Source organism: Lepus europaeus, chromosome 10 (genome assembly GCF_033115175.1).
Source record: "Lepus europaeus isolate LE1 chromosome 10, mLepTim1.pri, whole genome shotgun sequence".
Taxonomy (NCBI): domain Eukaryota; kingdom Metazoa; phylum Chordata; class Mammalia; order Lagomorpha; family Leporidae; genus Lepus; species Lepus europaeus.
Window position 1 is genome coordinate 116,191,202 of NC_084836.1, and position 14,769 is coordinate 116,205,970.

Here is a 14,769-nt window from a genome sequence, read left to right on the forward strand (position 1 = left end):
TTGCTAGCTACAAATTATTATAAAACAAAATTCTTTTTAAGGAAACCACATTAGAGTGGGCCAGCAGTGCGGCATGGCAGGCTAAGCTGCCACCTGTGACGTCAACTTCCCATATGGGAGCACCAGTTCAAGTCCTGGCTGCTCCACTTACGATCCAGCTTCCTGCTAATGTGCCTGGGAAAGCACTGGAAGGTGGTCCAAGTCCTTGGGCCCTGCCACCCACGAGGGAGACCCAAACAGAGTTCCAGACTCCTGGCTTCAGTCTGCACCAGGTCTGGCCATTGTAGCCATTTGGGGAGTGAGCCAGTGGATACAAGATCTCTCTCTCTTTCCCTCTGGTCAATTCTTTCAAATAAAATTAAAAAAAAAAAAAAAAAAAAAAAAAAGCAAACTTGCACTGGGAGCGAGTGTGTGCTGCACCACGTAAGATACCACTTGAGGGGCCGGCACTGTGGCACATTGGCTTAAAGCCCCAGCCTGCAGTGCCGGCATCCCATATGGATGTCAGTTCAAGTCCTCGCTGCTCCACTTCTGATCCAGCTCTCTGCTATGGCCTGGAAAAGCAGTAGAAGATGGTACAAGTCCTTGGGCCCCTGAACCCACGTGAGAGACCCGAAAGAAGCTCCTGGCTCCTGGCTTCGGATCAGCTCAGCTCCGGCTGTTGGGGCCATCTGGGGAGTGAGCCAGCGGATGAAAGACCTCTCTCTCTGTCTCTCTGCCTCTCTGTAACTCTGCCTTTCAAATAAATAAATAAATCTTTAAAAATATATATGTGTGTGTGTGTGTGTGTGTGTATCATTTGAGGGGTTGGCACTATGGCACAGCAGGTTAAAGCCCCAGCCAGCAGTGCCATTTGGGAGTAAACCAGTACATGGAAGACCTCAGTCTCTGTCTCTCTCTGTAACTCTTTCAAATAGATTTAAAAAAAAAAAAAAGTTTAAAAAAAGAAAAAAGAAACTACTTGGGACACCGGCATCCCATGGGAGGGTCTGGGTTCCAGTCCTGGCTCTGCTGCCAATTCCAGCTTCCTGCTAACGCATGCCCTAGGAGGCGGCAGGCGATGCCCCGAGCAGTGGAATCCCTGCCGCCCACGGGGGGAGCTGGAGTGAGCTCTAAACTCCTGGCTTCCACCTGCACCATCTCCAGCTGTTGCAGACATCTGGGGCCTGAACCAGCAGGTGGAAGATCTATGTCTATCTTTGAGTGTCTCCCTCCCTGCGTGCCTTTGACACAAGTTGGGAAAAAAAAAAAAAACCTATCAGTGAAACAGTGCTATCATGAACTAGAACACGACACAGGACGTGGGTAAACATGACAGCCAGTCATCTGGCGATCAGGACGTTCTGGCTCCTGAGCATCTGAACCCTAAAAGCAGTGTGAGGACAGCACGTGGGGGTGGCGCTGGGCCTAGCGCACCCCCCAGCAGAGCGCCTGGGTTCTACTCCTGCCTCCGGCTCCTGACGCCGGTTTCCTGCCAGTGTGGACCCTGGGAGGCAGGGTAGTGGCTAAGTAACTGGTTTCCCAGCACCCGCACGGGAGACCTACACAGAGTTCCGACTCCTGGTCTCTGCCTGGAGCAGTCAGGACTGCTGTGAGTATTTAGAGAGTGAACTACTGTCTGTCTCAAATCAATAAGCAATTTTTTAAAGAAACTTTCATGTGCAGGATCAGCGTTGTGGTGCAGAGGGGTAAGCCACCACCTGCAGGGCCACCAGCATCCCATATTGGAGTGCTGGTTCAAGTCCCAGCTGCTCTACTTCCAATCTTGCTCCCTGCTAAGGCACCTGGGAAAGCAGCAGAGGATGGTCCCAGTGCCTGGGCCCTGCCACCCACAGGGGAGACCTGGACAGAGATCCTGGCTCCTGGCTTTGGCCTGGCCCAGCCCTGCCCATTTCGGTCATTTGGGGAGTGAACCAGTGGATGACAGACTGATCTCAATCTCTCTCTTTCAAATAAATGAATAGATCAATTTAAAAAAAAAAAAGTTTTTATGCAAACACCAAGAAATGATAAATGTTTGAGGTGATAAAATAATTACTATGATCTGACCATTACACACTGTGTTCATGTGTTGAAGGACCATACTGTAATCCATGTAGAAGTCCAACTACGTCCGTGAAAAAAAAAATAAAAGAAAGCACTGTTAGAACAAAAAAAATCCATGTAGTAAAAGATTAAAAAAAAAAAAAAACTGCCTGTCACGTTAGACACAAATCTGGTTATTTCATTTTCGACTCCCTAAACAACGAGGCTGGGGAAAAGCTTTGCCCAGGAAACATTAGCGATTCAGTAGTGAGGTCCTAAAAGCCCTGTGGTCCCTCTCCTGTGGCCTCCCCGCTGGGCTCGGTGCCCGGGCTCCCCCGGAGAGCATCACATAACCCAGCCCGGCACTGCCACTTCCCTGGGCTGCTGCAGCGCCACGGTGCAGACCCCGCCACACAGGACACTAGCAAAGGCAGGCAGGTGCCTAATGCTGGAGCCATCGCCAATTCTCTGGGGTTTTCAAGAGCTGAGTGATGGGGAGGCCAGGGCCGGGAAGGGGAGGGCAGGAATCATCCACAGCCCAGCCGCCTGCCTTAGCAAAGGTTACGCTGATCTTTCATCTGGGACACCCTGCCTCAGTCGTACTGGTCTGACGTCTGACTTCACGAGCCCTTCCGTGCCGACTCTATGCACCTGCCCCCAAAGACTAGCACCAGATTATCACCTGTGACAATGCAGCCACACACACTGAAACAAAATGTCCTCATGCCCTTGGGAGGTGTAATTTAAAACTTTTTGTGTGTTTGTTTCAAGCCCAAAATAAACTCCTCCAAAATTTTTCCTAGAAGGAAACTCTACTCAAACACCCTGCAGCCGTGGAGGGACTGCTTGCTGCTTTGGAAGCTGGAGCTCTTAACACAAAGTGGCTCAGGGCCTGCTCCACGTTTATCCCTAAGGCGTCCATCCCTAAGGCGTCCACTGACCTAGCCCTTCCAGAACTCTCGAGTTCCAAAAGGCAAGGCATAGCCGCTACTCCCTCAGCTGCACGTGGAGTGAGCAACCTCAGGGGACAATCAATCCCCTTTCCCCTGCCAGCTCAGCAAACTTGAGGTCACATTCTCACATTTCTGCGGGCAAGTGTAAAAAGTGTAAAACAAATCCAATGCAGCTGCAAACAGAAGCCAGCCATGGCCGGGTGGCCTAGTGGTTTCTCCAAGGGTATATTGTGGTGGGTCCTTTAAGGTGCACCATTTAAATGCACAACGTTTCTTACACAGTGGCCAGTGACTAAAGGGTCCCTTGCCATTTCTCTTTAGGCCAGACCACATGCTCTGCACACCTCAACAGCAAAGACTCCTACGATGCCTTGAAAGGATCTTCCCAGATGCAGGCTGGCTGGCTGGCAGTCTCCTGCCTCTTCAAAACCAAATTTCTTTAAAGTCACTGTTGCAACAGAATCTTTGAGGCTTGAACCCCAACAGGCAGGCCAGGGAGAGGGGCTGCTCCGGGGAGGGTAACGACCCCACCATCAACCCCTGGATCCAACTGCAGGCCTCAGGCAGGAGGAGGCCTCCCTGGTGCCGAAGCAACAGGCCAACCGCCCGCCACGCCCAGGGCCTTGAACTCTGCTCCCCGAACCGTCAGCGGCTGTGACTGAATTGCAACCCGGTGGCTGCCCCAGAGCCAGGAGGCTGACCTCTTGCTGTGAGCCGGCTGTAGACCTGGGAGTTGACTTCCTTGTCCCGCACGTAGCATCGGATCTCCTCCACTGCCTCCCGGATGATGGTGACAGCCAGCACGAAGCCCTGCGGAGAGCGAGGACAAGGGTGAGCCTGCTGAACCCAACTGTCCCTTCCTGGTGCCCGGTGCCTGGGGCAAAAGAGCAAGAGGCCACACGGGAGGGCAGGCGGCAGGTCCCAAACGCACACGCCGTGGCAAGCCCCCTTCTCTGAATCCCCCTTAGGGAGCACGCCGTCACTCACGCCCCAAACACCACCCCACGCATGGGACTAGGACGCCACATCCATGGCTGGGAGGGGTGTGAGGCGCCCAGCTGCCCCCACAGGCAAGCAGCAGTGACACTAACAGCTCTGCCGCTCACCACACGCTGAGTGCCGCAGAAGACCCACTACCGAGACCCCAGGCAGAGCAGGAGACAGGCACAGGGATGGTGCAGGACCTTCCCCAAGGGCATAAAGCTTCAACAAGCCAGGCTCTGCGTGCAGGAATGGCCTTGCTCTCACAGCACACCGTTCTGCATCCAGGGAAATCCAGGAGGCTGGGAGTGAGGGAGGGGACGGAGCGAGGCACGGGCCACCCAGCGCCGCCCTGACGCAGCCTTAACGGCCGGCCAGCCGCCTCTGCAGGGAAGCAGACAGCACTAAGCCTGTCAGGACCTAAGTTTCTGTACGGAAACCGTCCGGAAGAGCTGGTTGCACAGGAGCCCACTTCCAAAGCCCCCCAACACACGGCTGCTCCAGTTGATAAAATCTGGTGGGGAAAAGGGGGCGGGGCCGCACAGCAGGACCCTATCTCCCATCTGGATTTTTCCCTCTTGTATCAAGAACGGCAAAAGCCTTCCCCTGTCAGCCTCCGCCCGTCTCCAGCTGCCCCAACAGTTATTTCTGTACAAACAACACAGGTGGCATAGCTGCCGGGGGAGCCCTGTGCTTCCTCGGGTGAGATGTGTCAGGCTGCAGGCAGACAACCCCGCGCCTCCAGGCGCCCCCATCCGCCCTGCCAACCAGGTGTGAAGCACATGCATACCCACAACCTACACACACACATAGCCAACATACATACCCAACACACACACAGCCTCACACACACACCCAACCCACATACACAGCCTCACACACACACACAGCCTTACACACAGCCAACATACACACCCAACACACACACACACCCAACCCACACATACACAGCCTCAATCACACACACAGCCTTACACACACACACACAGCCAACATACACACCCAACACACACAGCCTCACACACACACCCAACCCACACATACACAGCCTCACACACATACACCCAACCCACACACACACACAGCCTTACTCACAGCCAACATACACACAGCCAACATACACACCCAACACACACACAGCCTCACACACACACACCCAACCCACACATACACAGCCTCACATACACACACAGCCTTACACACACACACACAGCCAACATACACACATATACCCAACCCACACACACAGAGCCTCACGCAAACACACACCCAACACACAAACACACACACATACAGCCTCACACACACACACAGCCTTACATACACATACACACAGCCTCACACACACCCAATTCACACACACAGCCTCACACACACACACAGCCAACCCCCCACAGCCTCTCACACACCCTCAACACACACACAGCCAACATACACACACACACAGTCTCACACACACACAATCTCAACACACACACCCAACATACACACACCCAACACACCATACAGCCTCAACAAACACAACATTCACACCTTCAACACACACACACAGTCCTGGTCAATCCTAGCAGACTTGCCATCCCTTAGGCTAGAGTGCAAACGTTGACCAGAAATAAATTCCAACCACCGACCTAGGAGGTCCGTAACGCGCACAGATATTTAGAGGAAGGCTTCAGTGGGGGTGGTCTGAGCCTGCAGAGCCATCACAGGCGGGGGTGACACCCAGACCAGCAACGCTGAGGGGCTCAGCCTCTGTCGTAAAGCTGCACATCAAAAAGAGATTTGCTGCAGCAAAACCAGCCAACGGGAGACAGGAATCAGAAAAGCAGCTACGTCTGGGGGCAGCTGTGGCTGGCAGGGGCTGGAGGGGACTTTCTGGGGTGATGGAAAATTCTGAGTTGACTGAGCCAGTGTCTATGTGAGCACGGTAAAGGTCAAAGCCACCGAGCTGAAACCTGAAGACCGGTGCAGCTGCTGGCAGAAAAATCTAGACATTTGCTGGCATGCAGCGTCTATCCCAGCAACAAGAAAAATCAGATCAAACAAACAACATTATGGACAACCTCAACTGTCTCCTGAGGACTCTCTCCCCCTCCTATGTTACTAATACCAAGAAAAAGGCAACGAAAAGCTAAAACCTAACCTGCACAGCGAACAACCATGACCATGACATGAGCGGCAGAATTTTCAAGTTAAAATGAGACCATCTTCTGAGAGTTTGCAGTAATTCATTTCGTCCTTCCTGCAAGCCCAGGAAGCAGACAGCATCACCTCTGTTTTACAGACGGGACACCGAGGTGTGTTCAAATTAAAAGTCTTCCCAAAGTACAGCCAAGGGCTGCACCGAACCGCCACTCAGAGCCACTGCGCCTGTCGCTGGATTTGAAGTGAGGCCAGGAGACGTTTCATGCCACATTCTAGCCAAGAACTGGAATTGGTCCTCTGCATGAAAATCTACTGGGGAAACCGGCTGCAGTGACCTAGAGAGAGATGCTCTCTGCTTTGTCTCTGACCTCAATCCCCCTTCTCTGTGGTCCCTGGGAAAAGCGAAAACATGAGATATGTCCCCCAACTGACTCATCACAGGAAAAGCTGATGACCAAAGGGACCACGGGGCCAGCACAGTGGCACAGTGGGTTAAGCCACTGCCTGGGATGTCGACATCCTATATGAGTGCTGGTTCGAGTCCCGGCTGCTCCACTTCCCATCCAGCTCCCTGCTAATGTGCCTAGGAGAGCAGCAGAGGATGATCCAAGTGCATGGAACCCGGCCACCCACAAGGTAGACTCAGAATTCTGGGCTCCTGGCTTCAGCCTGGACCAGTCCTAGCCTTTGAGGCCATTTGGGAGTGAACGAGATGGAAGGTCTCTCTCTGTAACTCTTTCAAGCCAATAAAATCTCAAAAAAAAAAAAAAAAATCGTCATACAGAAGAATCAAAAACACTTGTAGGAATCAGCAGCAACCCTCAGCTCCAACGGTAACCACCGGCTTTGGGAAAACCCTGGCACACTGCTGTGCACCCCCACACCTAAGCGAGCAGAGCACGCGGGAGGCCAAAGGCCCAGAGCTGGAGTACACGTCCACATGGCTCTGCTGTTCACGGTTCTCACGAGGCAGAGCAGGGTCCACGTCGCCAGCAGCAGGGTCCGCATTGCAGGTCCACACGGATGCGGCCTCTGGATTGTCTCTGACGCCCCGCACATCCCACAGCCCGGCTGCAGCACCTTGCAGGTAGCTCCTGGTTTGTCCTCAGCAGATGGATGCCTGGGTACCTCCCACGCCACTCCCATCCCAAGCCCTTCGATATTCCGACCCCCTCTCCTCGGAAGCAGGGAGCTCTCATGTCAGCGTCCCTACAGCTCCACCTGCGTTATTACTGGCATCTGGGGTGAGCCACCTTTGGCAAAAACGTTTCCGTCACCCAGGTTCCCGTGGGTGTGGCTCACAGAGGGGTCCTGTGGGGCTTTTAAGTGACCGAGAAGTCACCGCGTCGGAACACTGGGCCCGCACTGCTGGATTCTCCCAGAGGCCGTGCCGAGGGGCTCCGCGGGGACGAGGAGGAGGAACTGCGGCCATCTGGGAGGGAACCAGCAGATGGAAGATTCTCTCCCCGCGCTCCCTGCACCTCTGACTTCCAAATAAATTCATCTTTCCCCGATGTCGTGAGACCCTCTGTAACTGAACCAGGAGAAGAGAAGGGAATGAAGCCGCTCCTGAGCCCGTGCGCAGAGCACAGGGTCTGTCTGTCGGCAGAGGGGACCCGTGGTGCTCCTAGCCAAGCCAGGTGGGTGGGGAGGTCCCGACCTCCGAGGCACAGGGAGCCCTAGGGAACCCCCTCGCCAGCGGGAGCCCACGCGGCAGGAGAGGCGCCGGCCCAACTCCTGCTGTGCTCCCACGTTCCCATGACAAATCAGGAGAAAGATCTGTTGGAAATTAAAAATAAACAGACTCAGGCAAGGCATCTAGCCTCGTGGCCGAGACACCTGCATCCCGTGTTACAGGACGACCCCGACTCCAGCGTCCGGCTAATGTGCACCCGGGGAGGCAGCTGGGACGGTTCAAGTGCTGGGGTCCCTGCCCCGCATGGGAGACTCAGATGGAGCTTCCAGTGTCCAGTTTCAGCCCAGCCCAGGCCCAGCTGCCATGGCTACTCGGGGAGTGAACCACCAAATGGGAGCTCGCTGGCTCTGTGCCTCCCAAATTAAAACAAAAAAAGAAAAAAACTGAACCAGAAGGCCGTGAATATTGTCGTTTCTTTTTCTAAAGAGAGAAAGGATGTCAGACTTTGAGCAGCTGTTCTTGTTTGTTTATAAAGCAACTCCAGAGGACAGACACGAAATGAAGAATGGTATTTTAGGGCAGATTCTCATGTTCCCTGGGCCACATGAATGTACTCGAATCCACTTTCAAATAACTAGACTCTTTTAAAAATCCTTAATAAAAAAGTGTGATAAATATTTTGTCTATACAGATTTTTTTAAAAAAGTAACCTGTGATTTCATTTTATAGAAGTATATAGTAAACGGATGAGGAACTTAAAAGCTAAAATAGGGGCCAGCGCTGTGGCGCAGTGGGTTAAGCCTCCGCCTGTGATGCCAGCATCCTATATGGGTACTAGTTCAAGTCCTGGCTGCTCCACTTCCAATCCAGCTCTCTGCTGTGGCCTGGGAAAGCAGTGGAAGATGGCCCAAGTGCTTGGGCCCCTGCACCCACGTGGGAGACCTGGAAGACATTCGTGGCTCCTGGCTTCACATCAGTTCAGCTCCAGCTGTTGCGGCCATCTAGGGAGTGAACTAGCAAATGGAAGACCTCTCTCTCTCTCTCTCTCTCTCTCTCTCTCTCTCTCTCTCCCTGCCTCTGCCTCTCTGTAATTCTGTCTTTCAAATGCCTGCCCATTCCCATCACTTCCTCAGGAGGCCTTGCATGGCTGCCCTCCACCCCTACCCATCACAAGGTCCTAAGTGCACCTATGCCCTCACACAACGTGCAGCAGCCCTGTTTTTCTGTTTATTGTCTATCCCCACCACGGGCAGGGACTTTATCCAGTCCCCTCAGTACTGCCCCAGCACCCAGCACAGCCCCTGGCATACAGCAGGTGTTCAGTGACCATTTGCCCAAAGGATGGAAGGAAGGAAGGAATGGAGGGGCTCGTCAGCTCTACTTGCTCCCTGTGCACTAAGGCAGACGCTGCCACTCTTCCGGCCCCTGCACGCAAACACTCTACGTCAGCCGCAGATCTGATCTCCAGAAACGTTCGGATAACACGGCCTGTGAGGGAGCACGGAAAACGTGCCTTTCTCACGCGCCTCTGTGTCCCCAGCATCCAGACCCACACCATATACATCTCTCCAAATAATGAGTGACGGCCCCGCCAGCTGGCCAACAGGGTGAATGAATGAGTGACATCCCCGCTGGCTGGCTGACGGGGTGAATGAATGAATGACGTCCCCACCGGCTGGCTGACGGGGTGAATGAATGAATGACGTCCCCACCAGCTGGCTGACGGGGTGAATGAATGACGGCACAGGCTGTGCTGCAGCTGGAGCCTGGCCACGCAGGACGAGCAGCCTTCACGGTGACATCTCAGGGGCTCCACCGTGCGGGCCGGGTCACCTTCCCTCCCAGCGAGAGTCTCTGCCCAGTGCAGACGCCCCCTGGGGAGAGAGGCAAGGCGTCTTCTGCTCCCAAATTACACACGTCACCGCCACACTCACCAGGGGAACCCAGTAGGTGTAGAGCGCGCCGAGCCGCATCTCAGGAACAAACTGGGAACAGGCGAGAAGTAAGAAATAGAGGTTGAAGAAGTACTTGAACTGGTTGAACAGCACCTGCAGGCAGACAACACGGCAGACAGTCAGGGCTGGCTGGTCTGAGGGAGGCGGCGGTTAGCACTGGTCTGAGGTGGGAGACGGACAGGGCCGGTCTGAGGGGGGAGGCAGTGAGGGAGCCTGAGGGGGGAGGCAGTGAGGGAGCCTGAGCGGGGAGGCAGAGAGGGGGTCTGAGGGGGGAGGCAGTGAGGGAGCCTGAGGGGGGAGGTGGTAGGTGGTCAGGGCTGGCCTGAGGCAGAGAGCAGGCTGTGTGGGAGGGGCGTGACAGTGAACAACCTTCCCACACAGGATCACGGGACTCACACCGCCCCTCTCACAGGAGGCTTCAACACTCCCATGTGTCATTTAGGAAAACACAATAAGGATACCCAAAATGTCACTGGTAAAAGTGAAAAACAGGGCCAGCGCTGTGGCGCAGCAAGTAAAGCCACTGCTTGCAGTCCCAGCTTCCCATATGGGCACTGGTTCGAGTCCCGGTGGCTCTACTTCTGATCCAGCTCTCTGCTATGACCCGGGAAAGCAGTAGAAGATGACCCAAGTCCTTGGGCCCCTGCACCCATGTGGGAGACCCGGAAGAAGCTCCTGGCTCCTGGCTTAGGATTGGCACAACTCTGGCTGTTGCAGCCAATGGGGAGTGAACCAGCAGGTGGGAGACCCCCCCTCCCCCGCCTCTCCTTCTCTGTGTAACTCTGACTTTCAAATAAATAAATAAATCTTTTTAAAAAATATTTAAAAAGAAAAAAGTAAAAAATTGAATAATGAACACCACACTTGGGGCAGTGGTTACCGCCTGGGGAGGCCTAAGGGGGCGCCACCTGCGTCCTCTGCTGGTTCCTCAGCCACACGCCTGGTCCAGGCAGGGCCCTCAGAAGCCGCTCAGGAAGCAGCTTTAGTGGGAAATGCTCTCGCCCTGTAAGCTTCAGTCCGAGGAGAGACGTGTTCTGTGGCTGGCGCTCACTGCTACAAGCTGATGGAGTCGAACACGCCCGGGAAGGAGGCTGACCCTCCCTGGGCGGTTCTGCCCAAGGCCAGACAGGCAGAGACCTCAGGTGTGCGAGGCCGCAGCAGCGCCTCCCGTCCACAGGCGACTCAGGTGGCCACGCACCCCCGAGGGCGCAGCCAAGGCACAGGGTGGCCCGGTCTGCAGCATACTCACCCTTCCCCTGACCTAAGACGCCGAGATGGGGGAGGGAGGCACTGTGGGCACAGGAGCTAGCCACAAAGTTCCAGTCGCTGCGACGGGGGTGGGTGTTTGGTGCCGCGGCTTGGGAGGCCCATAACCCGTCCCAGCTTCCGGCCAACACGCACCCTTGGGGCCACACCCCAAGGTAGGAGACCCGTGCTCAGCTCCCTAGCTGTCGTGGGCATCTGGGGAGCGAACCAGAGGATGAAAGATCTCAGTCCATGTCTGTCTGCCCCTGTCTCATCTGGGTGTGTGTGCGCGCGTGTCTGCCTTCCAAATAAATAAAATAAATAAATATTTAAAAACTACACAGTCATCCCTAAAAAGAATTCCAATCGACCTGAGTCGCGGAGCATGTGTGCCTCTGTCCTACTGCTCCCAAGGGACCCGGCTGCTGCCCTGTGTGTGGGGGCCGCGCCCGCTGAACCAGACAGTTAACGCACGCTTCAGAGGGGGGGCAGCAGAGCACGTGCCCATGACTCTGCGTAAGGCAAGGTGAGTGCGACAACTCCACAGACATTGACATGTTAAGAGAAATCCTCCCTTGAGCAGGCAATTTAAAGGCCTTGAAAGGGGGCCAGCCCTGTGGCGTAGTAGGTAAAGCTGCTGCCTGCAGGGCCAGTGCCCCACCTGGGCACTGCTGGTTTCCTGCTAACACACCTGGCAAATCAGCAGATGACAGGAGACCCGGAAGAAGCTCCCAGCTTCTGATCAGCCCAGCCCTGGGCCTTGCAGCCCCTGAAGAGTCAACCATCAGATGGAGGACCTCTCTCTCTCTCTCTCTCTCCCCCTCTCTGTAACTCTGCCTTTCAAATAAATAAACCTCAGAGAGACAGAGAGAGAGAGAGAAATTCTGTCTGGATGCTAGGATTAAAAATTGGGGGGGGCTAGTGCTGTGGCACAGTGGGTAAAGCTGCCACCTGCAGCACCAGCATCCTATACGGTGGTGCTCCACTTTCAATCCAGCTCCTTGCTAATGCACCTGGGAAAGCAGAAGATGGCCCAACTTCCTGGACCCCTGTACCTGCGTGGGAGACCTAAAAGAAGCTCCTGGCTCTGGGCTTCAGATCAGCTCAGCTCTGGACATAGCAATCATTGAGGGAGTGAACCAGTGGGATGGAAGACTCTCTCTCTCTCTCTCTCTCTGTCTCTACCTCTCTCTGTAACTCTTTCAAATAAATAACAAATGTACCTCCATCTCCCACCTTCCCTGTATTGCACGTGTGGCTTTGGCGCTATGTTGTTTTTCCATGTTTTGGTTCTAAAGCCCAACACACCAAGCACACGTGAACTTATTCTGTGCAGACAGGGGACACGCCGTGGCCTTACGGACAGAAGGCAGCCCCTGCAGGTGCTCCGGCCAGGGAGGATGGCCGTTCAGTGGCTGGAGTGGCACAGGAGACACAAGCTGTTCATAAAATCTGCCAGGGACCTTCTGCCAGGGACCACCACAGCGCTGGCCCCCAGTTTTTTAGTTTTACCGGTGACATTTTGGGTATCCTTAGGTGTTTTTCTAAATGACACAGGAATCTTCTAAGACTGGCAGCACCACGTAAATTCGTGGTGGAAAAGAGAACAAGGTGTGGCTTACGCTGGCACCTACCCCAGGAAGAAAGGTGAAGAAGTTGTACTTCTGGTTGTTGATGACATTTCGAGGATACCTCTGGTCCCTCTTCTCGGGGTGCCCCAACCAGACCGTGCGGGGCCTGGGGTCCCCTCCACCACAGCATCTCAGCCACTCACAGCACCTGTGGGAAAGACACACCATCAAGGCCATGCCCACACTGTCCAGGACACGCCCACACCATCCTGGACACTCCCTATCAAAGATAAGATCACACCATCATCGAGGACACACCCACACCATCAAGGCCACGCCCACACCATACAGGACACACCCTCATTGTCAAGGATATGATCACACCATCAAGGCCACGCCCACTCCATCCAGGCCATGCCTACACCATCCAGGCCACGCCCACATCATTCAGGACACACCTCATTAACAAGGATATGATCACACCATCAAGGCCACGCCCACTCCATCCAGGCCATGCCCACACCATCCAGGGCCACGCCCACATCATTGATGTCACACCTATATATCAAGGCTACGCCCACACCGTCCAGGACACACCTCATTATCAAGGATATGATCACACCATCAAGACCACGCCCACTCCATCCAGGCCATGCCTACACCATCCAGGCCACGCCCACATCATTCAGGACACACCTCATTAACAAGGATATGATCACACCATCAAGGCCACGCCCACTCCATCCAGGCCACACCCACACCATCCAGGCCATGCCCACATCACTGATGTCACACCTATATATCAAGGCTACGCCCACACCATCCAGGACACACCTCATTATCAAGGATATGATCACACTATCAAGGCCACGCCCACACTGTCCAGGACATGCCCACACCTTCCAGGACACGCCCTCATCTGCCCACTCTTGTCAGAGTATTTTTTCCACACGCCCCGGCTGGGTCAGGACCACAGTCAGGTTTGGGTGCCACATTTCAGTGGCCTGGGGAAAACAGCAGAGGCTTCTGAGAAGCTATGGTCCTGATAAAGAAGTCTTGCTGCGAAGCCCACAGGATTTATTCCAAAGAGCAGGATGATGCAAGCATTAAAAGATGTACATTAAGAAAGTAAATATGGCCGGTGCCGCGGCTCAACAGGCTAATCCTCCGCCTGCGGCACTGGCACACCGGGTTCTAGTCCTGGTCGGGGCACCGATCCTGTCCCGGTTGCCCCTTTTCCAGGCCAGCTCTCTGCTGTGGCCCGGGAAGGCAGTGGAGGATGGCCCAAGTCCTTGGGCCCTGCACCCCATGGGAGACCAGGAGAAGCACCTGGCTCCTGCCTTCGGATCAGCGCGATGCGCCGGACCTTTCTCTCTCTCACTGTCCACTCTGCCCGTCAAAAAAAAAAAAAAAAGAAAGAAAGTAAATATGCCACCCCAAGCACAATTTCACGTCTTACAGATGGGGGGGGGGGGGGGGGAGCCCAGAAGGGTGAGAAAAAGCAGAGACCTGAGACCCAGCTGGGTTTGGCCAAAGGCCAGCCGCCACCCCTGCCGTGGAAGCCGCCAAACACCTCATTCTATAAAGGAGAGGGGGCAAAATAGGTCTTCTCCAGCCCCCCTCCGCTCCCCTTGTGAGCAACACACTGGAGGAACAGGTGCAAGGCAACATCTCTGAGCCCGAGGCAACCTGGAGGAGGGTTGTGCGCTGGCTGGCGGCAGGCTGACCCCAAGCACTCCCCCAGGTGGGCATCTCCTTGGCGCCAGCTCCCCGGCCCCAGGCACCCGGCACCCAGGTTACTCTCACGCAAGGCAAGGGAACAGCTGGGGACCTGGGCCACTCCAGCCAAACAAAGCCGCTGTGAGGACCTTTGAAAGGGGCAGCACCAGGAAGTTCATTGACAACTACAAGCCCCCACACTGCCCCAGCACAGAGGCTCGGACAGGAAACAAGCCCAGCCCTGCCAGCCCAGGATGTCGCCAGCCAAAAGGAAACCAATCAGACGTGGCAACCACGACTCACGTAACTGCTTGTCTGCAGTGGACACTCCTCCCGTTCCTCCTACGGGCCAGGCACTGCTGGGCAAGCAACTGCCCCAGCATCAGGAGGCTGGCACGCCGCCTCGCACGCTCGCCGCCTGCTCACAGACGCAGACACAGCACCCCTTCTTAAGAAACAGCACCCTGACTCCCGTTCTCAACACCTCCAGGAGTCACTTCGAGGAACACGGTCCTGCTGGCCTCCAGGAGTGCGACTCC

At 55.0% G+C, this 14,769-nt stretch overlaps 1 protein-coding gene across 2 annotated transcripts in view; it reads right to left on the reverse strand.

Moving 5' to 3' along the window:
- ATP9A (ATPase phospholipid transporting 9A (putative)) overlaps nucleotides 1-14,769 on the reverse strand; it is a 132,452-nt gene that overhangs the window by 88,190 nt on the left and 29,493 nt on the right. For both annotated transcript variants that reach the window (XM_062204366.1, XM_062204367.1), the window contains exons 2-4: nucleotides 12,575-12,719; nucleotides 9,675-9,788; nucleotides 3,680-3,788 (exon numbers count right to left, since the gene is read on the reverse strand). In XM_062204366.1, the coding sequence (XP_062060350.1) occupies nucleotides 3,680-3,788; nucleotides 9,675-9,788; nucleotides 12,575-12,719 (368 nt within the window). The remainder of the gene's footprint in view (nucleotides 1-3,679; nucleotides 3,789-9,674; nucleotides 9,789-12,574; nucleotides 12,720-14,769) is intronic.